The sequence below is a fragment of the Oryx dammah genome, unplaced genomic scaffold (assembly GCF_014754425.2).
Source record: "Oryx dammah isolate SB20612 unplaced genomic scaffold, SCBI_Odam_1.1 HiC_scaffold_27, whole genome shotgun sequence".
Taxonomy (NCBI): domain Eukaryota; kingdom Metazoa; phylum Chordata; class Mammalia; order Artiodactyla; family Bovidae; genus Oryx; species Oryx dammah.
In genome coordinates, this window is record NW_024070211.1 from 20,191,069 (window position 1) to 20,214,399 (window position 23,331).

The window sequence follows — 23,331 nt, forward strand, 5'->3', positions numbered from 1 at the left end:
TAGTCACTGATAGGAGGGAACATAGCAGGGTACAACCAATTTCAAAAATAGTTTGACAGCTGTTCATAATATAAGGTGATCTAGCAACTTATTCCTAAGCGATATGAAAACACGTGTCTTCATAGCAGTTTTATTCTTAATAGCACTAAAAAAGGAACAACTCAGCTGTTCACCAACAAGTGATTATATAAACTAATTGTGGTATATCCACACAGTGGAATATTAGAAAGAAAATGGAAGAACAATTGATAAAAGCAATAATATCAAAGACTCTCAAAAACATAACACTAAGCAAAAGAAGCCAGACCCAAGAGTATATAATATAGTGTTATCATTCTATTCACACAAAACTCTGGGAAAGATAAATCTGATCTCTGGTTATAAAAAGGAGATTATGGTTGCCTGGAATTGAGGGGTAAGAACTAAATAAAAAACTGTTCAGGGTGGGATAATGAAAAGTTCTATATCTGGACTGTTAGAGTTACATAGGAGTATACTTTTGTCAAAAATCATCAGGCTATACAATTTAAAATTACACACATTTATGTATGTAAATAATACTTCAATAATTAGTTGCACTATTAACAAATACCATTTGAAATTTCAGACTATGGTAATTAATAAACTTTTTGAAGAAAATGTAAAGTTGCATTTCTCAATGCCTTTTCTATGTGCTCAGTCGCTTAGCTATGCAACTCCATGGACTACAGCCCATCAGGCTCCTCTGTCCATGGAATTTTCCAGGCAACAATACTAGAGTGGGCCCCAATCCATTTTCTAAATATTTTGAAAAGCTCCAAAAGTTTTCATAAAAATATATAAAATAAAGGTTTATCAGACAACTTTATAAACAAATATAAAATACCTGCTACCACAATTCTCTCTGGAACTTGCATAATCACACTAGCGTTTGAAACTCCTTCTTGAAATCCTTGTTCCAGGTCAGCGTTTGGTGGTGCTACCTTTAATTTTTCTGGGACCCTCATTCGCTGACTAATACCTTCGGTGTATTCCATTTCATACTGAATTCGACTAATTTCCGCCATCTCAGCAGCAGTGGGAGAAGGAAAGGCCGCCCCACTCACTCTGTGGGCAAAAAATTTACAGATGGGGTGAATGAGTGCTAAAATGCCTGTCTTCTCTATGTAGTGAAGTTAGAAGACAATACCTTTTAGAAAGAGCACAAGAAGACTTCTAGTTTTTGAGTACTGAACACATACAAAGGAAAAATACAAGATTGAAGAAAACGCTTTTCTCAACATAATACCTTCTCACTTAGTTGCACCTTGAGTTTATTACTTAGGAGCAGATTTTTAAAATTTGTGTATAACTACAACATGAATATGCGCATACATACACTCTCCTCTTCACTGCATAAGCAGATAGGCATGCTGCTTATAACTAAAAACTGCCGAAAATAAAACTCAAATAGAAACTTTCTAGTGAATTATTTGAAGGGAAGCTGCTAGGACTTTATAAAAATGAAATTAGAAACTGCTATCATGCATGGAAAAAATAAAAGTTTTTAATGATAAAATCAGATTCAGAAGGTAAATAATGTTAATTCTAAATTTACTAAAAAAAGAAGCAACCCCCTGAGTGTCACAAAATACAAATTAAAACTTCTCTTACTGAATGTATACCTGATGACTGAGATGCAATTTTGTAAATCAAATAAAGAATATACATTAATAACTCCTTAATGTATGCATTCATTTTGAGGGACCATAGTGTGAAAGGTTCACACTATTCATCATTTGTACTGAATATATTTGCATGTATATTAAAAAAAAACATGACATGCCTTCAAAGGGAAAGGCAAAACATATGCACTGCAAAATCTTCTAAATTAGAGAAGAATCCATGCTCCAAGGAAAAGCAGCAGAAAGGAAGTTGCCCGAGATAAAAAAATATTGATCACAATGTAAAAGATGATTAGCCTTTGGGCAATCAGCTTTAAAGCCACTATGTCTCAAGCCTATAATACCAGCTCAACTGAATAAAATGTCACTGACCTTCCTAGTGATGTGTCATTGCTTGTTCTTTTACTCATTTTTAATACAGTAAATACACGTCTATAAAAGCTATTAAAATACTGCTACCCTGGAGTTGTTTACTTTACACAACAATTCCCCTACAGATCTGAACTTTTTTGGAGGTGTACATAACAACACGGACACTGCTTTTCCAGCTGTAAAAAAGAAAGAATAAAAATCAGTATTTCAACAATTCATTTCATATGAAAACTATGGATCAAAGTAAATATCTACTTAAAATTAGTTTTTGGTTTCAACCAAAACCAATGTTCAAATCTCTCCTAAAAAGAGTTCTTCTCTACCTCAAAAATCACAAGGGCCATTTTAAGCATAGTCACTATAGTATGATTTTGCAAACAGGGTCAAGAAAAGCTAAACAAACATATATACAAATGTGAAGTCAGATTAGAAGAAAACATTTTGTCACAAAATTCCTCTAAGTATTATATTCTGAACGGGGTGGGGGGGGGGCCCCTTTCTTTTCTAGACGAGGTACAAATGAAGAAATCACAAAGATAATGTAAAAGGCAGAAAAATCTACTTGTGGTAGCTTAATATTTGATGTATAAGTAATGATTTCTTTAAAAGCAAATAACTTTGAAAACTAAATTACACTAAGTTTTCAGCGAAAGATATTATATTTAAGTCAAGGTCAATAAAAATTAAAGACAATTAAGAAATTAAGGAGTATAAATTTAAGTCACAGTGGGAACATTTCTTAAACTCCATATCAGAGACACATCACACATCTCAAACTCTCTCCACGTCACTGACATGCTTTGGAGAGATCTTAGAGGTTGGTTAAGGGGCTACATCCTGACAATTGGTTAATTATGACGGCTAACTTGCACCTTTTATTCTCTACCAAAATGTGTGAATTTTAAGGATCTGGCATGCAGATGGTTTAAAGACTAACACAACAGACCCAAAAGAGACAATTTTTACTCACAAATGTGTACCAATTACTGCTTGCTCTTTGGCATTATCTGCTTCTGTGCTTCATATTAAATCCATTAACTTGCCTCAGTGTGCATGTGCTGGACTTAGAGCCACTTTTGTCCCTGGGGGAGAAAAAACAGGAGCTAACTGAAAAACTAGATGATACTGACATCAGAGATTCATTGCTGGACATCCTCTGAATGATGAAAGCCACTAAAGATGCATAGCCTTACATTAAAAAATCACTAAAATAAATAAAGAAAAAATGAACAAACTTACCACCAATTTTAGGCCTGGAGACAGAACCCTACAACCATTCACTAGTTAATACAAGATAAAAGACTACTGTTTCTGATTTGAATTTAGAAAAACATAGCTGACGAAATATATATATGTTTAACAGAATCTTACTACTTAGGCATATATATATAAGTGTATATATACATACACATATTAAGGAGAAACAAATTCACTGGCGAAATTTTCATCCAGCTACTTTCATTCAGTATTTCATTTCATTCATAACTTTAATTCAGTATTTAATTTGAACCAGTAACACATGCACACAGTTCAAAGTACACAAGAACATACAGAACAATAAAGTGTCCCACCGATCCTATGCTATATAACAACTCAGGTCCCCAGAGGTAACCTCTTATCAATTTCTGTGAATCATTCTAAATAAGAAATGAGACACCTTTCTTATACTTAACATATATGTGTACCTGAAGCACAGTAAAAGCTTGTATTTGGAAATAACACTGAAAGAGACACTTCAAAAGGAGTATAGCCTTAAGACATTATAAACTGAAATTTTATAATAATAAACAAGGGATGCAAATTGCTAGAACAGTATCCCCCCAAAATGTGCTATTCTCTTCACTTCATTTACTACATTTCAGCCTTCGTATTAACTTTCCACTACTACATACCACAGGTCTCAACATTTCATTCTACAGCAACATCTTTGCTTTTAAGACTTTCTGAGTTTGTAAAGTATCATGGATTTAAATCACCAAAGATGGACACTGAAAAGACAACTTCTAGAAAAAGCCAAATTCTCCTGTAGCCAATCTGAGCTACTTACGAGGTAGATTAAACTTTTCTAATACAATTTAACATTGTACTGTTCCAATTACTGGCTTTTCTGCTTAAGCAAATTCAATCAAAATCTCATCCCCCCCCCCCCCCATTAGACTATGACATTTTTGGTAGTATCTTTTGGCAAAAAAAAAAATAAATTTCTCATCTGGAGTTAAGACATTAACTCCAGTTCTGTCACTTCCAATCTACTAGGTACATGAGTCTCTGTGAGATAACTAAAGAGACAAAATCCTTTAATGCACACACACAAAAACAGGTAACAAAAACATAACTCTCACAAAAACCCCTCACCCGCAAACCACCTAGAGTCAAGTCACATCCACTTTCCCGTGACGGAAAGTGTCCCCAATTTGGGGACATAATGAATCAAGCTTTACAGTCTCATTTTCTGTATTAGAATGCTGGGATCGAAAGACACAGCCCAGGAAGTCACAGAAAGAACTTGGGTCAAGTTGATTGTGGTTACAAAGATTTCTATAATTCCCCAAGTACAAAAAAAAAAAAAAGTCAGGTTGTTTGTCACTTATTGTGTGGACCTAGTTCAAGGTTTTTATACTAGTCACCCTATTTCAGTTCTCTTTTCAAGCAACTATACTTCAAAAGAATACGTCTGCAATGTGGGAGACTTGGGTTCGATTCCTGGGTTGGGAAGATCCCCTGGAGAAGGGAAAGGCTACCCACTCCAGTATTCTGGCCTGGAGAATTCCATGGACTGTATAGTCCATGGGGTCGCAAAGAGTTGGACATGACTGATTGACTTTCACATTTAAATAATGGGTGTATAAGAAAATCACACCGTAATAACCCAGGATTCATTTTTATTTTTAAAGAAAAGTCACTGAAAAGTTGGGAAAATACGAGTTAACGAATTTTAAAATAAGGCTATCAATCCACAGGAAACAAGTTTCAACACCAAAAGGAAGACAGTAACCGCTAAACTTTGTAATCATAAAATGCGGTAGCCCTATCAGACAGGAAGGGATAGAAAACACAATTTCCTTTGGGGAAAAAAAAAAAACAAAAGAGCAAAACCAACTCACAAGTGCTTGCAACCAAAAAGATAGCAGGTCCTACACGCAATTTAATTACACGGGCAGAGACTCCGAGGTACAACTAAATCGTTCTAATTCTCTCCGAATCTATTTTCCTAAGGGTTTTTCCTTTGGGATCTCATTAGGTGATGCAATCAACACCGAAAGAAATGTTTTTTTCCATCTAGGGAGAGAAAACATTTAAGATCCTTCAGTTAAAGTTCCTCTGTGGGGTGAGAGGCCTGTATACAACTGGTTCTATATTTGAAACAAAGGCGCTAAGGCTTTTTATCTTCTGCAACTAAAAGACGCCACCACTTTTGAAAGGGTTCTCCTGCCTCGAGAAAGCCTCTTGTAGGAGGCAGCCCGAGGTTTTCTTCTACCACAAAAGGGGAACTCGTCCTGCAGACGAAGAAGGTCACACGCTGACGGAAGGGGAATCCGAGCTTTCTCCAGTTTCCAGCTCCTGGAAGGAAACGCTGAAGCACCTCCCGACATCCACACCTGCGGCAAGGATGCTTCCCCGCCGGCGCGACCAGGGACCTCCCCGGGGCGCCTGGGCTTCCAACAAGGCTTCTCTTCTCCAACACGTCCTGCCTCCCCACACACAACGTAAATTAAAAACAAACCAAAAACGATTTTCAAAGAGACAGGCGTCGGATTCAAGGTCATACTGGAAGGTACCAGGACCTCAGCTGGGAAGCATGACAGGCTTGAGTGGTAACTCTCAGGACGCCCTTAGGGTTTCCCACGCCAGAAACTATCTTCTACGTGGAAAACTCAATTTTTCGACCAAACGAAGGCACAGAACTAAAGCGAGAAAGGTTAGCCCCAGAACGATTGCAGCAGGGTGCGCTGCTCTCCCGTGCTTTCCTCAGACACTAAAAGGGGGGAGCAACGCCCCGAGAAGGAGGAAAGGTCAGGGTTGAATCGGGGAGGCCCCTGGGGAAGGCCAAGACCGCACCACGGACCGGCTGGGCAGCCGGTCCCTCCATTGCCGGAGGATCCCGGCCACAGCGCTAGGCCCCGCATCCGGCTCGGGCCGCGGATCCCGGGTCGGGAAGACGTCAGCACTCACCCCTGGGCCCGCTGGAGGGTCCCCGGCGAGGGCCGCCGCCCGCCGGCTCCCCTGGTGCTCGGGTGGGCGGTCTCAGAGGCCGTTGGCCAAGCGCACGGAGGCGCCCGGGCAAATCACCGGCCGGAGACGCCCGCAGCGGGCGGGGAGAGAAAGAGAGACGCGAGAACGCCCGGGACTGGTCCCTTCCGGGAGCTGTAGTTGAGACAGGTTCGTGGTCATGTGACGCGAGGAAGGGCGGACGTAAGACCCACGCAGAGGACCGGGGCTGTACGACGGCGATTCCGCGACATCTTTGTTGTGGGCAAAGTGCGCCCACCGCATCTCGTGTTTAAAAGGTAAACCTTCGGTAGCTAGTTAAATAATTAGTTTTCAGAACTGTCCGCATCAAAATCAGGACTGGTGTGAGGCCTAATAATCTGCATATTTCGCCCGCTCTGCAAGTGATTCTTAAACACTATACTCCAATTTTGACGATTTTTCAAGCCCTCTGTGTCTTCCTTAACAGTGATCCCTACCCTGACCTGCCTTACTAACCCTTAAAGGTAAGGATCTCGGAAAAGAAGTTAGGTTTCACAGTAGTTAGAAGCCCTGTTTAGTTTCCAAGAACTGTTTGTTGTCTAACCATTTAAAGTGAAAGTGAAGTCGCTCAGTCGTGTCCGATTCTTTGGGACCTCATGGACTGTAGCCCACCAGGCTCCTCCATCCATGGGATTTTTCAGGCAAGAATACTGGAGTGGGTTGCCGTTTCCTTCTCCAGGCATCTTCCCCACCCAGGAATCCAACCGGGGTCTCCGGCACTGCAGGCAGACAATCACATAACCACTAACTTTCTAGGAGAAAGTCAGTACCTTGTTCGTCAACACTGGGGCGGACTGAAGCCAATTCAAAGAATACATTTGTATTCTTTGATGTTAACAGCTAAAGACATACGCATGAGTATGTACTTCTCTAGAGTCTAAAGATACTCTAAAGTTGTTCAGTTCAGTTCAGACACTCAGTTGTGTCCGACTCTTTTCGACCCCAAGGACTGCAGCATGCCAGCCATCCCTGCCCATCACCAACTCTCAGAGTTTGCTCAAACTCATGTCCATCAAGTTGGTGATGCCATCCAACCATCTCATCCTCTGTGGTTCCCTTGTCTTCCGGCCTTCAATCTTTCCAGCATCAGGGTCTTTTCAAATGAGTCAGTTCTTTGCATCAGGTGGCCCGACTATTGGGAGTTTCAGCTTCACCATCAGTCCTTCCAATGAATATTCAGGACTGATTTTTCTTTAGGGTGGACTGGTTGGCTCTCCTTGCAGTCCAAGGGACTCTCAAGAGTCTTCTCCAACATCACAATTCAAAAGCATCAATTCTTCGGAGTTCAGCTTTCTTTATAGTCCAACTCTAACATCCATACATGACTGCTGGAAAAACCATAGCTTTGACTAGATAGACCTTCGCTGGCAAAGTAATGTCTCTGCTTTTTAATATGCTGTCCAGGTTGTTCATAGCTTTTCTTCCAAGGAGCAAGCGTCTTTTAATTTCATGACTGCAGTCACCATCGGCAGTGATTTTGAAGCCCCCCAAGATAAAGTCTGTCACTGTTTCTATCGTTTCCCCATCTATTTGTCATGAAGTGATGGGACAGGATGCCATGATCTTAGTTTTCTGAATGTTGAATATTGGTAACATCTAGAAATGTTACCATTCTTTAAAACAACTTAGGAAGTCCTCTGAGAATTTCCTTCTTGGGCCCCTTTTTAATACTGACAAATCATCCTTTAAGTGCAGACGATCTTAGGAATGATCAGCTATTCCAAACCAACCTTTTGGGGGAATTTAGATACCAAGCTAAATAAGCTATGACCAAAACCTTTAGAAATGAGGGTCTTGCTGCTGCACTAGTATCTTTCTACTTCTTAGTACTTACAATCTGGTTCTTACTCCTGTCCATTCCTCACCAAGGAAACTGAAATAAGTTTCAAATGAAGATTGTGATCCTGAAATATTGAATCTTCCATATTACCATCTGTATGATCGTTCTACTCTTTGGCTCAAAGTCTTCAATGGGTCTCTAATACCAACCAATGATGTGCAAGTTCACCATGGTGTTCTAAACTCTAATATGACCCTCACCTCCTGCCATGCCACTCCATTTACTACATGTGTGAAGGATATATATGTATATAGTCTTGATCATTGATTGTTCTCTGAGATTACCTCATACTTTTCTAACTATTGATACTTACCTTTATCTGTTTCTGCCACCTATAATGCCATCCTGCCTCTGGTCAACTTCTGTTTCTTGAAATTCTAACTAACCTTGAAAGACCACCTAAAATATCCACTTTTGTGATTTTATAAGGCCTCCAACTTATGAACCATTGTTTATTGACTCTTACAGTACTTGTCACATTCTGTTGCATATTATAATTATCTATGCATTTGCTTTATTTTCTCCTACCAGATGATAAGTTCCATGTTTGAGACCAAGGTCTATATCTTACTCATCTCACTGCTTTCATGGAGCAACCATATTGAGTATGTTGTAGGTCTTGGGTATAAAGTAATGAGATCTATTTCCTTATTTGACTGATAAATTGCAGTTAAGGATAATTCCAAAGCAATAGTTCTAAAAAGGTTTTGAGCAGTGTTATCATTTTTAGAAACACCTTAGTCTCCAAAAACCTAGAGAGGGTAGTATTTATCTGAATGGTTAAATTGAGCCTGGTCTGAGGAGGCCTTGCAAATAGCTGAGAAAAGAAGAGAAGCAAAAGGCAAAGGAGAAAAGGAAAGATATGCCCATCTGAACGCACAGTTCCAAAGAATAGTGAAGAGAGATAAGAAAGCCTTCCCAAATGAGCATGCAAAGAAATAGGGGAAAACAATAGAATGGGAAAGACTAGAGATTTCTTCAAGAAAATTAGAGATATCAAGGTACATTTCATGCAAAGATGGGCACAATAAAGGACAGAAACAGTATGGACCTAACAGAAGCAGAAGAGATTAAGAAGAGGTGGCAAGAATACACAGAAGAACTATACAAAAAAAGATCTTAATGACCCGAATAACCACAATGGTGTGATCAGTCACCTAGAGTCAGATATCCTGGAGTGCAAAGTCAAGTGGGCCTTCAGAAGCACCACTGTGAACAAAGCTAGTGGAGGTGATAGAATTCCAGCTGAGCTATTTCAAATCCTAAAAGATGATACTGTGAAAGTGCTGCACTCAATATGCCAACAAATTTGGAAAACTCAGCAGTGGCCAAAGGACTAGAAAAGGTCTGTTTTCATTCAAATCCCAAAGAAGGGTAATGCCAAAGAATGTTCAAACTACCACACAGTTGTACTCATTTCACGTGCTAGCAAGGTAATGCTCAAAATCCTTCAAGCTAGGCTTCAATAGTCTCTGAACTGAGAACTTCCAGATGTACAAGCTGGATTTAGAAAAGGCAGGAGTCAGAGATCAAATTGCCAACATCTGTCAGATCATAGAAAAAGCAAGAGAATTCCAGAAAAACATCTACTTCTGCCTCATTGACTACACTAAAGCCTTCGACTGTGTGGATCACAACAACTAGGAAAATTCTTTAAGAGATGGGAATACCAGACCACCTTACCTGCCTCCTAAGAAATCTGTATGCAGGTCAACTGTTAGAACTGGACGTGAAACAACAGACTGGTTCCAAATTGGGAAAGGAATACATCAAGGCCGTATATTTTCACCCTGCTTATTTAACTTACTTGCAGAGTACATCATGTGAAATACCAGGCTGGCTGAAGCACAAGCTGGAATCAAGATTGCTGGGAGAAATATCAATAACCTCAGATATGCAGATGACACCACCCTTAATGGCAGAAAGTGAAGAGGAACTAAACAGCTTCTTGATGAAAGTGAAAGAGAAGAGTGAAAAAAGCTGGCTTAAAACTCAACATTCAGAAAATGAAGATCATGGCATCAGGTTCCATCACTTCATGGCAGATAGATGGGGAAACAATGGAAACAGTGAGAGACTTTTTTTTTTGCCTTGGGCTCCAAAATCACTGCAGATGGTGACTGTGGCCATGAAATTAAAAAACGCTTGCTCCTTGGAAGAAAAGCTGTGACAAACCTAGACAGCATATTAAAAAGCAGAGACCTCAGTTGGCCAACAAAGTTCCATGTAGTCAAAGTTATAGTTTTTCCAGTAGTCATGTATGGATGTGAGAGTTGGACAGTAAAGAAAACTGAGTGCTATACAATGATGCTTTTGAACTGTGGTGTCGGAGAAGACTCTTGAGAGTCCTTGGACTGCAAGGAGATGAAACCCATCAATCCTAAAGGAAATCAGCCCTTACTATTCATTGGAAGAACTGATGCTGAAGCTGAAGCTCCAATACTTTGGCCACATGATGCAAAGAATCGACTCATTAGAAAAGATCCTGATGCTGGGAAAGATCGAAGGCAGGAGGAGAAGGGGACAACAGAAGATGAGGTGGTTGGATGGCATCACTGACTCAATGGACATGAGTTTGAGCAAACTCCAGGAGATGGTGAAGGACAGGGAAGGCTGGCGTGCTGCAGTCCTTGGGGTCAAAAAGAGTCAGACACAACTGACTGAACGATGTCGATGATGATTCAAAATCAGTTGCTTTGCCTTCTGTGTTTGGTTGTGTTTTAGGTTCCAGTAAGCAGAGCTGGGGTAAGACTGAGGTGAACTAGCCACACTAAGTGCTCTGCGAGTGCCCTGTCAATAAGTTACAAGTGAAGAATCTAAGCTACTCCATTTTGTAAGGTTTCGGGAAAAGAGTCTTTGGAAATCCAAGAGCCTTTGGAAGTCCCCTGACCTCACCCCACCACCTGCAAACCAATCAGAACCCTTGGCCAGGCCCGGAAATTCGAATCAAGCCCGGGAAATGGGAACCAATCAGCACCCATGGCCAGCCCGGGAAACAAGAACCAATCAGAACTCAACACCTAACCCTTCACCAGAAGGTGACCAATCAGACCAGGAGACTCCCGGTTTTCGAATTTTTCGCGCGAGAATACCCTATATAAGCAATGTAACCCAGAGCTCAGGGCTCCTCCCTATAGCTGCTGCGACGGTATCGGTGGGAGCCCCAGCTCGAGCTTGGTAATAAAAACTCTCTTGCTTTTGCATCGGATATCGGCTCCCTGGTGGTCATTGGGAGATTTCGCGACTTGGGCACAACATTTGGGGGCTTGTCCGGGATCTCCCACTGGCTCCACGGGAAGACCGATCCGGAGAGTCATCTGCAGCCGGTAAGCTTTTCTCTGTCTTTCTTTTCACTCCTGGTAGGGCCTGGTTTCTGAGACCCGTGTACGACTCAGGCGGACGCGCCAGAGAGTCACCAGTGGGGGTCGTTGGGAGATGTCCCCGACCCCGGCGTGGGGGGACGGAGTGCCCCTGTTCTCTGTAGACGATAGCGGGTCGCTCCCGCTGAACGGCCGGAGGCCATCGTCGTTCGGTTTTACCTCCAGACTCCCGGAGGTGTATTTCTCCTGTCTCTCTGTCTGTTTGTGTGGCTGTTTGTATTGTCTGTGTTAATTTACCAACATCTGACTGATCCAGGGACGATGGGGCAACACCATTCTAGCCCCACACCTCTATCCTTGGTTACTGATAATTTTAAGGAGGTCAAGATGCGCACTCATGACCTCAGTGTAGAAATTAAAAGGAATAAATTAATCACTTTTTGCAGCACAGGCTGGCCCTCAGAGGGCACCTTTGACTTGGGAACTGTACACCGAGTCCGAGGTATCATCTTCTGACTGCGGATCGGACACCTGACCAAGTTCCCTTTGTCAGCACATGTGTCTCCTCAGACAATTCTTTCCGAGTGTTAAACAAGAGCCCAGTTTCGGGCCCTGGAAGGGGTCCCTCTTCCTGCAACAAATGGCGACTCTGGCAGGGACTCTTCTTTGCCGAGACTGACATCCTGACCACTCGGGGTACTCAGGGGCCAGCTTGCCTGCCAATGGACCAGACCCAGCGGCCGCAACTGGGACCCTTTTGTCCCTGGTCTCCTCCTGACACGGACAACTGGCCAGAGTGCCCCGACCGATAAGGAACAAGAGATTTTAATCTCTCTCCCCTTCTCTCTCTGTCTCCTCTCCTTCACCCTTCCAATCCTTCCCTGTTTTTCTAGTGCCCTGGTCCTGGACGCAGGAATTTGGTCGAAGGGCCCTCAGCCTGAGCTGAGGATTGGAGACTGATCACCTCCTCTTGGCAGAGAACTCGAATTCTGGTTCTGATTTCTGGTAGGGCCGAGTTCCAGTCCTCCCTTCTCTGGAGGCCCAGGGAAAAGTCCCGTAACGCCTGGGTATCTGTAGGTGGCAGGAGACGTCTGTAAGGCCACCCCTTTTGCCCCCCCCCCCCCCGCCTCCTCTCCCTTTTTCAACCTGGCTTCCTTTCCTCCCTTGAAATCTTTGATGTTAGTACTTAGATCTGAAGTTCTGTGTCTCTATAGGAGGTTTTCTGAGAGACTGTATTTTTGTATTTAAGAGCTTCCCTGGTGGAGCAGAGGTTAAAGCATCTGTCTGCAATATGGGTTTGATCCCTGGGTCAAAAAGATCCCCTGGAAAAGAAAATTTTGCTTTGTCTGGCAACCATATGGTTTAGACCTGCTGCCATTTTGTTAAAACTTGATTTTCTTTCCCTGTGCCTTGAGACCAGGGCTCTCAGGAATACTTATCTAGACCATCTCTAACTCCTGACACTGAGGAAAAAAAAAAAAAAAAGACTTGAAGCTAGATCTTACGCTGTATCTGTCTAAATATGTGTTGGTAATATTTTTGTATATGAGCTGTATTTATTTGGCTTAAAAAAAGGTAAGCGCTTACAAATCAAGTAATTCTAAATTAAACAATAAATTCCAGGTTTATGTGAACTGGGAAATATTCAATGTTAAATACCTGATATTAATGTTTGTTTGTTGACCTATTTAATATAGACATGTCTTAGAGTACTTAACGTTAAGTAAAATATTTTCATTGTACCTAGGTTTAATATGAGTTAAATATTATATCTGTTACAAGTTTGTCAACAAGGAAATTACCTCAAGTGAAAAAAAAACTTCTAAAAATGTAAATGAGATATGAGCTTTTATATAAACTCTATTAAGAATAATTATTCTTTAAAAATATCCGTCTAAAATAGTTTCTCCAGATTGGCGTAACTTAAAATCTGACCAAATGTTCTAAACCCTTTTAATTGATCTCTTTGATAAAACTTCCTAAATAGAACTCTTTTGAAATTCTTTTAATCTCTAGCTAACTTTGGGATGTTTCAGAGGGCCCCAGGAACATCCCAAAGAGAGATATTAAACTGTGCTTACTTGGTTGGTTAAATTACATGGAAAGGATTATCAGATGAGTAATAAATCCGCTCATGTTATAATGTATGGTAAAATTACTAATACAGATATCCTAAAAATTATATGGAGTTTTTAACATTCTGATATGTCCTGGTATTTTAATGGAAAACCTGATGACTTCACAAAAGTTAGCAAAAGGACTGAATAAACCAGCGAATATGCTTATAACTTTCATGGTTTCTATCTGAAAAATTATGGAGTTGAATCTTATGTTTTCAGGGAGTAGGGAAAATCTTCCTCTCAAACTAATTATGACAATACTTTGGTAAAATTAAACGTTATAAACAAAACAATTATATTTTCTGACTCCTCTAAAAATTGGAAGTTCTTAGGTTTCCAGTAAGTTTATCAAATGAGTTAGGAAGGTTATCTCACAGATACAAAAATCTCAAGAAATTTTTGAGACCTTAAAAAGGGAAGAATTCACCTAGATTTGTTAGGCAAAATCTGTGATAAGCCTTTGGTGTGAGTTTCCCAGCCCTGTTTTATTTTAAAAGTTCAGTCTGAGACTCTATAAATGTTTCAGCAAAATAAAAAGCCTATGATCAATTATGGTTATAAAAATCATCAGACCAAAATCAGTGAGAACAGACCTATTTTGCAAACAAACTAGCCTTAATTTGGTTATATTTAATAAAAATAAGGGTAACTTTAAGGAGAAAAAGATAATTCAAAATGTTAAATACCAGTTTGTTAATGGAGGTCTGCATCTAATAAGACTCATCTCTTAGATAGTTCTTTGCTGTTATGTGATGTTAATATAAAATTTAATTGAATTCTTAAAGAACACCCTAAGTTTGTTTCTGTAGCTTATCTCAGTAATCTATCTTTGGATGAAGATCAGATGCCTCATGACCTGCAACCAGGACTGGAAAAAGACATAATTTAAGGGACTGTCTCCAACATGGATGGAAGGACTTTTTATCAGGAGAAACTACACTACACCAGGATGAGAAGACGATAACATCAGAGGTAGACAGCTTCCCCAAGATGCTGGACCTGATTCGTATGATCATTTATGTTTTCTTCTTAGACCTTTGCATATAAGTCAAATGCTTTTCTATCATAGGCCTGATCCTATGCTAGTTTTAGAAATCAATCCAATTGTTGGGTTTGTGGCCAATAACCTGTGTCTAGTTCTGGGTTACCTTGGTAAATTTCTCTACTACCAGACTCTAACTGGTTGGCCCTGAGAAAATTTACTTAAAAAAAGTAGTCATATTCAGGTCACTGTGATATTACTAGATAGGATCCCCTCACCAGGCCAATTAATAATGCCTGCTCTGACTCTGGCTATAAATTTGAGGTTTTTTTCTATTACCCAAGCTCAATCAGAACGAGACAAGTTTCTGCAAAGGAGGGAAAAATCTCCCACAATTATGGGATGGATTTATATAGATAATACCAGGCTACAGCAATTTAGGTTTAAAGTCTCCACTATGTTAAAAAAAAATAAAGTAAATCATACTAAAGATAATCAGTCTAGTAACACTAGAAAACTGGGCTATGTGCCTTATAGATGGTGCCAACATATAATTTCCCTGGAAGATAAAGATTCTACAGGGCAGACTAAGTCAGATGACCTAAAGATATACTAGGCTACATCTAATGGAAGTTCTTAACATAAGTCTTACTTGTGACTTTACTAATCCTGCTGGCTATGTTATTTGTATTTCCCCTGTTTTACAAAATTGCTGTTTCTTACGCTGTCAAATGTGTGTGTGAGGCCTCTAATAGAATAATATATAGTCCCATATGAGATCGATGATGGTAACAGTGTAACTCTAGATATGGCAAGAAGCAACAAGGGAATATTTTCCTGGACCAAAAAGCTAGTAAGACAGGTGGTCCAGAGAATTTTAGATACTGTTTTATGGCCTAGTCCAGTAACAGCACATTGAGTGGCCTGTCAACAGAATCTTTGCCAAACCTGAAAAGACATTCTCAGCACCATGGGATAAAATGGTCATGAAGTGCCCCCCCTCATAATCATGGTCAAGTTTATGAGCAAAAAGGGGCTCTGCCAACTGAAGACTGACACTCGCAATCTGCATCTACAAAGATTAAATCATGGCCGCTGCAACTGCTGACTTTCAACGCCCCTGAAAGGAGTTCAGGGTGAAAATCAGGAATGAGGCACTGTGCTCTGGAAAAAAACTGGCAGAACAGGCCTTCAGATAGTTAGATCTTTTCAGGAGAAGATTTTGAGTCCCAATTCTTGCATCTTCTCGTACCTAGAGAAACACTGACATCATTAATGGTAAAATCTGCTTTGGCTATGAAGGAAAAGTTTACAATTAAAAGTTAAAATAGAGTAGCTATGGTTCAGATATCCCGAGAAATAACTAGGTGATGCTATGGGTGTACTTTCAGATTAGACCTTGTATTGCTAAACACTTGAGTTTTCTGGGTCGTATTAGGCTTGGATGCAACCATTTTCATAACAATGTCTTTGAGCCCCAACCCAGGTGGAAGATGGTAACTTCAGACTGAACACAAGATTCCTGGAGCATAGCTCTGTTGCCTCGCCACCAACCAATCAAAAGGGGTCACAAACCCTGCAACCCTCACCCCAAATGTTGCCTCCTGTTCCCGGGGACCAGAGATGACCATCCTGTTAGGTCTCTTGTTTGGCCCTTGTCTATTTCATCTCTGAGAGGGGCCAACTAAATTGCTGTTACTACAAGGGTAGAAACTGGTTTCAGATGTGAAAAACCCCAACTTAGATCGGGTAGAGAGAGACTTCTGCTCTGCTAGGCAGGCCTACGCCCACGCACAGCAGGAAGAAGTTACAGAAGAAAGAGACCTCCTCCCCAATTCCCAAAAAGTGTCTTGAGTATAAAGTCTCTCAGGGTGCCTATGTGATGCGTTAGGAGAAAAATGTTTTTTTTTTTTTTGTAAATCACTTGGGGGTAGTCAGGGAGTCCTTGGCCAAGATAAGAGAAGGGCTGAGTCAGAAAAAAAAGTCTCAAAATTGGTTTGAATCCTGGTTCAACTCATCCCCCTGGTTCACAACTCTCATATCCTCCTTGGTGGGGCCCCTGATTATCTTGTTACTACTACTCACCCTCAGGCCATGCTTACTAAACTAACTAGTGTCCTTCATTAAAAGCCGCATCAACGCGGTGCAGCTTATGGTGCGCAGATCCCAATATATGGCCTTGCCAATGGTCCCCTTAGTGGGAGACAATATAGAGCTGACCCCAGACCCATGATTGGGTCTGTCCTGGATCCTAGAGAAGGGGGGAATGAAGAATCTAAGCTACTCCATTTTGTAAGGTTTCGGGAAAAGAGTCTTTGGAAATCCAAGAGCCTTTGGAAATCCCCTGACCTCACCCCACCACCTGCGAACCAATCAGAACCCTTGGCCAGCCCAGGATCGAATCAAGCCTGGGAAATGGGAACCAATCAGCACCCATGGCCTGGGAAATAAGAACCAATCAGAACTCAACACCTAACCCTTCACCAGAAGGTGACCAATCAGACCGGGAGACTCCCGGTTTTCGAATTTTTCGCGGGAGAATACCTTATATAAGCAATGTAACTCAGAGCTCAGGGCTCCTCCCTATAGCTGCTGCGTCGTATCGGTGGGAGCCCCAGCTCGAACTTGGTAATAAACTCTTGCTTTTGCATCGGATATCGGCTCCCTGGTGGTCATTGGGAGATTTCACGACTTGGGCACAACAACAAGGAATCCCTTAGAGACCGATGAAGACTTTCTATAAGACTTCTTTCTTATAAACAGGCTTATAAGTAGGGATAATGAACTCAACACAGCATTCATTCTTCTGCTTGTAAAAATAAGTTCATTAAAATGTTTTCTAATTAATTTTTTGGTCCAATTATGAAACTGTTTCTAAATATTTGGGCAACAATTTTCTTGGTTTTCTTAGAATTATTACCCAGCATCACCATTCATTCTGTGTTTTCATATGATGATGTCTTCATTGTCGTTTGACACACCCCATAAGTTCCTTACCTGTGAAGAGTTCAGATTTTTTTACATTAAGGGCATTCATCTTCACCAGTTCTCTACCTTTGAAATTTTACGAATATTTTTCCTTGAATACAGTGCATTATAAATGGGAAACATCAAAATATAAGATCCATAACTTCTGTAATTTATACCTTTTCCTCTTGATATATGAAAACTCCTTAAATACCTCAATAGGAAATGCATAAAGATATGATTAGCCCTTTCACAGGAAAAAAAACCCTCAAGTATTAATTAAAATATATTAAAAACCCCAATACTAATTTAAAGTGGTAAATGTTCAGCCTTGCTGATAATGAGCAAAATGTAAATTGAGACTGGCAAAATTGGGAAAGAACAGCAATGTCCAATATTGGTAAAAGCATAAGGAGATGAATGTTTTCATAACATTGTATTGGTGCAACTATAAACTCTAGCTGGTGTTTCTGGAGAACATGTGTGTGTGTGTATATAAATATATATATCCCAAAGGCCTAAGATTACAACTCCTTTGATTTTTGCAGTTTTCCTCCTAGAGATTTATCCTGAGGAAACAACTGGACAAATATGAAATAAAGTGTTCATAATACATCCATAATAAAACTAAATGTCAGCCTATTCATTGACTTATGTAGAAAAATCCATATAAATACTGATTAGTTCTTACCTATTGATTTGAAAATATGTCAAGAAAAAAGTCTGAGATGATAATACCTTAATTTTCTTGGATGGGGGTGAGGGGTTAGATCATGGCAATTTTTATATAGTCTTCATAATTACTGTTATTTTTTACAGTGAACATATACTATTTTTACAATCCAAAAAAATTAATTTGTTTATATTTTGAAAAAAAATAAGACCAGATATAAATTTTTCCATTTTATTCTTAGACAATACAACAACATAATATTTAAGGTGTAATTACAGAAATATTAGTACAACACTGAAATTCTGTCAAGATATAATATAAAATATTCAATATATTTTAAATATATTTCATTTGGTTATAGAGTAAATATTAAATTAAGTTTAGTAGTGGTAAGTTGCACTGGATGCATAGAAAAATCTTTGTAAGTTAAATTAGCAATAAAATTCAAATTTAGAATTATTGTAATACTTTTATAAATAAGTTATTTAATAATGTTTATCTTGCAAAAACACCTCTGAGAAACCCATTATTTCAGCACACTGTGAAATTCCAAAGTTGAAGCCCCAGATTTAAAAGAAACAAGTTATTTACATTTTATCTACAAAGTTAAATCTTCATAACTTTATAAACTACTGATGGGTGTCTGGAAAGTAATGCTCATGAGCTGTGTTTCAATGTTCAGTCTTAGAAGGGGAACTGAGCCACTTTCAATATGGCTTCATTGGGATCTAATGTTTTAGCATCACTTGTATTCCTCAGAAGTTGAACACTGATAATGGGACAACAAAAGAGGGAGCCTGGGAACAAGCAGAGGCCAGTCATTTGCCATTAGCACCAATATAGGGCTTTAACTTATTAGTAAAATTAGATGACCTTGAGGTCACTTGTGATTTTGGACTTTAAAGAGAGCTATGGATGGAGCAATATTGGTTGGCCTTAACTGGTAACTGTCTGTAGAATAGTTTCTTGCATGTTTGCCTAGAACAGTTCTCAATCAGAAATCACCTGGAGAAGCTTGTTAAAATATGCATTTGTGGGCCTTTCCCCCAGAGTTTCTGATTCTAAATGTCTACGCTAAGCATTTGCATTGATGGCAAGTACCCAGATGCTGCTGATGCTGCTGGTCCAGGGACCACATTTTGAGAATTGCTGACCTACAGAGGGTTTGTGTAGATCAGCTAGCCCTATGCCATTATGGTACAATTAAGAAAGTTGGATATTTTTAGAGAAAAAAAAAAAAAGTCTTAGTATAAGGTGAGTCTAAGCAAATAATCTAAGTAAAATGCACTTCTCAGCTTCAGTGTAAAAGTCACTTCACAGCACTCACATGAGCAGTGAAGGATGCCAACCAAGGTCACCGTCTGTGCTTTCCTCTGGGGTCACACCTTCATTTACAAAGCAACTGAGGTTGAAACAATAACCTGAATTTAAATATCAGCACCACCAACTCCACCTTGGTGGATTAAGAAGCATCTGCAGAGCTTTATCTCTGGACATCTGGCCTCTGAGATTAATCAAATAGTGCTACTGTCAAGTATAAATGGTCTTTAAGGTTTTGTAGATTTTCATTTTCTTAACATTTTCAGACCTTGGCTTCTGTAATGCCTAGGAGAAGCTAGATGTCATGGGCTTTCCCTGGGCATAAATAGTATTTTTGAACCTTTATTGAGGCCTGCTGAATTATTCTGATGAGATATAAGAACAAAGGGAAAAAAGGAAGAAAAACAACTTAGACATGTAGAATTCTTAACAGAAACAGTTACCTTCTCTGAGATATTGGATCAGAAACAAGTCTCTTTTCATCCCCTAGTGTCTATAATTTAGTGCAGTGCCTGGGATATGACTTGGTGTTGAATAAAATATTAAGTTGAATTAGGTAAACTTGGGAATGTATCAACACACTGAAAAGCAAGTTTTAAGACATACAACCACCAAACTATACAATTTGTACATCAAAATTTTTTACACAGTGGACTCTTCAAATGGTTTATAAGAATGTGTAATATCAAAAACATGTCTTTAACAAAGGAAGAATTATGTAGTTAATAAGAGAATACATCTCTGAACACCCAGGTTAAATGGAATATTTAGAGCAAATGAAAAATATTTTGAGCCTGATTAGCCAACAAATGCCTTCAGTTATTCCATGGGTTGCTGAACTGCTAGTTTATAAGGTATGCGCCAACATTTATAGGGATGGGGATAAAGTGCATATCAAGGAATTTGTTATTTGTGTGGGTGTAGTTAATTTACTAAGGGCAAAAATTGTATCTATTTGAATATAAGCAAGCTATATTGCTGTAGTGAAATGAATTTGATGGACAAACAAAAATGTCTTTTAAAAAATGTAAACTAAAACCATACAGTATTTCCAAGGCTATTATTATTCCATTCAGGGCAACCCCCTTCTGGCCTTAGTCTTGGGTGTGTTTGAAAAAGCACTAGACAGTCTACGAGCCTCAATTCAATTCTGGTTCCCTTAGGTCTTAGATTACTCACCAGGTTTGAAAGTCTAGTTTATTCATGATGCTCTAATATCCCATTTCATCCCCTTCCCTACCCAGGGTCTAAAGCTTTGGGAAGCAGGTGATCAGGCAATCTAAAACAGAATTAGCCTCCCTGAGTCTCCAAGACTGGAATAGAAAGGGGGTGAATCCTGGGAATCCAGTGGACCAAATAGCTCTTCACTTGTAGTATCAAACTTTATACAATTGCCATTTACTTAATGCATTGGATAAAAGTGGAATACACGATTTTGGTGATACTTTGTGAAAAGCTTAGTGCTTTGCATTAGGGAACTTTGATACAGTACAGATTTAGAGACCAGTATCACAGAACTAACTTAAAAGAAGGCTTTGTTGTGCGGGGAAACAAATAGAAACTTTGTAGTGCTGTTCCAAGAGAAAGATACTTAAATAAGTGCATGTTCTGCAATATTACTTGGTTATTTAGGATGAAAAGTAACAGTTTTATCTTTTCTTTATTTCTTCATGGTCTCCTCTTCATGCACACTTGGCAGCGACTTATTATGTTTTCTAACTCCCCAGCTTTCACAGTTGATGGAATGGGTTTTCTGAAATTAAAAAAAAGTGAAAAAACACCAAAAATCTCATCACTTTATAGATAAAAGGGAAATACATCCTGGGTCTGAGTCTTGTTAATAAATATGGTAGCTCACCTAAACTTTATTTCAGGGAGGTATGTTTCTGAAAAGATATATATGTCAACACTTTATCATTTTAGTTGTATTTAGCAGTAACTTACAAATGCAAACTTACAGATTTTTTCTTCTGAAAAAACACTGCTCCCTTTTTAATTCTCTGTAATACTCAAAAGTCTTCCAAGATGATAAATTAAAATTAGTAGATCATGTAATAGGTGGTTTTTTTTTTTTTTTTTTTTTTTTGAGCCCACTGGTGGCTCAGACAGTAAAGAATCTGCCTGTAATGCAAGAGACCCAGGTTCAGTCCCTGTGTTGGGAAGATCAACTGGAGAAGGAAATGGCAACCCACTCCCATATTCTTGCCTGGAAAATTCCATGGACAGAGGAGCCGCAGTCCATGGGCTACAGTCCATGGGGTCGCAAAGAGTCAGACATGACTGATCAACTGACACTTTCACTTTAGTAGTTTATTCAGTGGTCTATAAATTCATACATCAATATTAAATATTTTTAATGATGACAAAAATAATATTTTTTTGTCTTTATTGGTACAGTAGCAGAAACCAGGGCTACTTGTCGACTCTAGACCAACTGTACACTGGGAGTGCCAAGCTAAACAGGATTTTATTGGCACAGGGAGATTTTTTTTTTTTTAACGTGAGTACATCAGCACACGGGCAATGAAAATCTAACACAGGCAACCTTTGACTAGTTATGCAGTTGAGTCATCAGATTAAACTTAATTTTGAATAGTTACCTGAACATTCTTTTGGGGTCTAATGAAGCCAACCAGAAACTGTAGGAGTTTGAATAGTAGTTGCATGTTCCTCTTCCGTGACATTCTATAAATGGACTGGCTCGGAATTCTTCCAGGCAGGAGCCGGGGGATGCGAGTGCTTGCCCAGCGCCCTCCGAACCAGCACTTGTGAACTATCACAAGAAGAGGATCCAAATAAGAATTCTGTGCATAGTGCTCACATTTTCAATGCTCTAATTTTTTTATTTTTTGGTAATAGAAGCACCCCCCCCCCCAAAAAAAAGAAAGCATGAATTAAACTTCTTGTGCTTATTTACCCAAATTTACTATAACACTCCAGGTGCTTTCCAAGTTGAAGGATAATCATTGAAAATAATCTAAAAGCTGTTTATTTTGCCTAGAATGCTTTTCCCCCAGGTCTGACATGTTCTTTTTTTGTCATTCAGAGGCCTGCTCCACAAAGCTTTCCTTGACCTCATCCCTATCAGTCTCTCCTCTCATCTTGCTTTATTTTCTCCATAGGACTGCTCACCATCTGAACTCACTACGCACTATTGTTATGTTGTCTTCTCACTTATATGTCTACCACTATGAAAGAAGCTCCATGAGAGCAGGAACTTCGGTTCACTGCTGGTATCCTAGTTTCTAGAATGGTCATAGCACAGAGGAGGCATTCAATAAATATTTGTTGAATTAGTGATTGAGTAAAGAAGGGAGAATAAGGTATCATAAATGATGTTACACAAAATATGAATAATCACCAACCACATCTGTGCAGGTATCAAAATCACAAATGTCAATCCATAGATTTCTTCATTTAGTACTTGCATCTGGAGAATTTTTCTTTAAAAGGCTATTTCCCTTTTAGTTCCCAGCTTCATAGGAACTTCAAAGAGTCTTACTTAGAATATGTGGGTAATCTCTTTCTGAGAAGTCTGTTTTTTAAAATGCTCCATTATTTACAAAAACAAACAAACTTAAAGCATATTTGTAGATTTTCAAGCAAATATTCACAGCAGATTGTGCATTCTGATGCCTAACAATATCATTCCTGGAGACCACATAAGATTCCATGGATAATGCTTACTATGAACGTACTGTTTCTTTTCTTCTTACCATGATGAAAGAAAAGCCCTTCCAGAGAGAAATCCAGCCAGCAGGACAGGGGGGGATATCAGTGGTTTGGCTGTGAACAGCTATGGCTATTGCAGGACCTTCACAGACTGTACATCTGTAACATGAA

General features: G+C 39.5%; 2 protein-coding genes across 13 annotated transcripts in view; both read right to left on the reverse strand.

Moving 5' to 3' along the window:
- The window catches only part of MFF (mitochondrial fission factor), a 28,287-nt gene extending 21,922 nt beyond the window's left edge, over window positions 1–6,365 (reverse strand). For 6 of the 12 annotated variants that reach the window (XM_040228461.1, XM_040228460.1, XM_040228456.1 and 3 more), the window contains exons 1-3: window positions 6,189–6,365; window positions 2,986–3,097; window positions 866–1,086 (exon numbers count right to left, since the gene is read on the reverse strand). In XM_040228461.1, the coding sequence (XP_040084395.1) occupies window positions 866–1,046 (181 nt within the window). In that variant the 5' untranslated portion in view covers window positions 1,047–1,086; window positions 2,986–3,097; window positions 6,189–6,365. Of the gene's footprint in view, window positions 1–865; window positions 1,087–2,015; window positions 2,192–2,985; window positions 3,098–6,188 lie in introns of all 12 variants that reach the window. The other 6 variants (XM_040228449.1, XM_040228451.1, XM_040228450.1 and 3 more) reach the window with 6 other exon arrangements.
- A 13,786-nt stretch (window positions 6,366–20,151) lies between these two features.
- COL4A3 (collagen type IV alpha 3 chain) overlaps window positions 20,152–23,331 on the reverse strand; it is an 86,445-nt gene continuing 83,265 nt past the window's right edge. The window contains exons 51-53 of the mRNA XM_040229862.1: window positions 23,205–23,319; window positions 22,089–22,261; window positions 20,152–21,241 (exon numbers count right to left, since the gene is read on the reverse strand). Coding sequence (XP_040085796.1) covers window positions 21,157–21,241; window positions 22,089–22,261; window positions 23,205–23,319 — 373 coding nt within the window. The 3' untranslated portion in view covers window positions 20,152–21,156. The remainder of the gene's footprint in view (window positions 21,242–22,088; window positions 22,262–23,204; window positions 23,320–23,331) is intronic.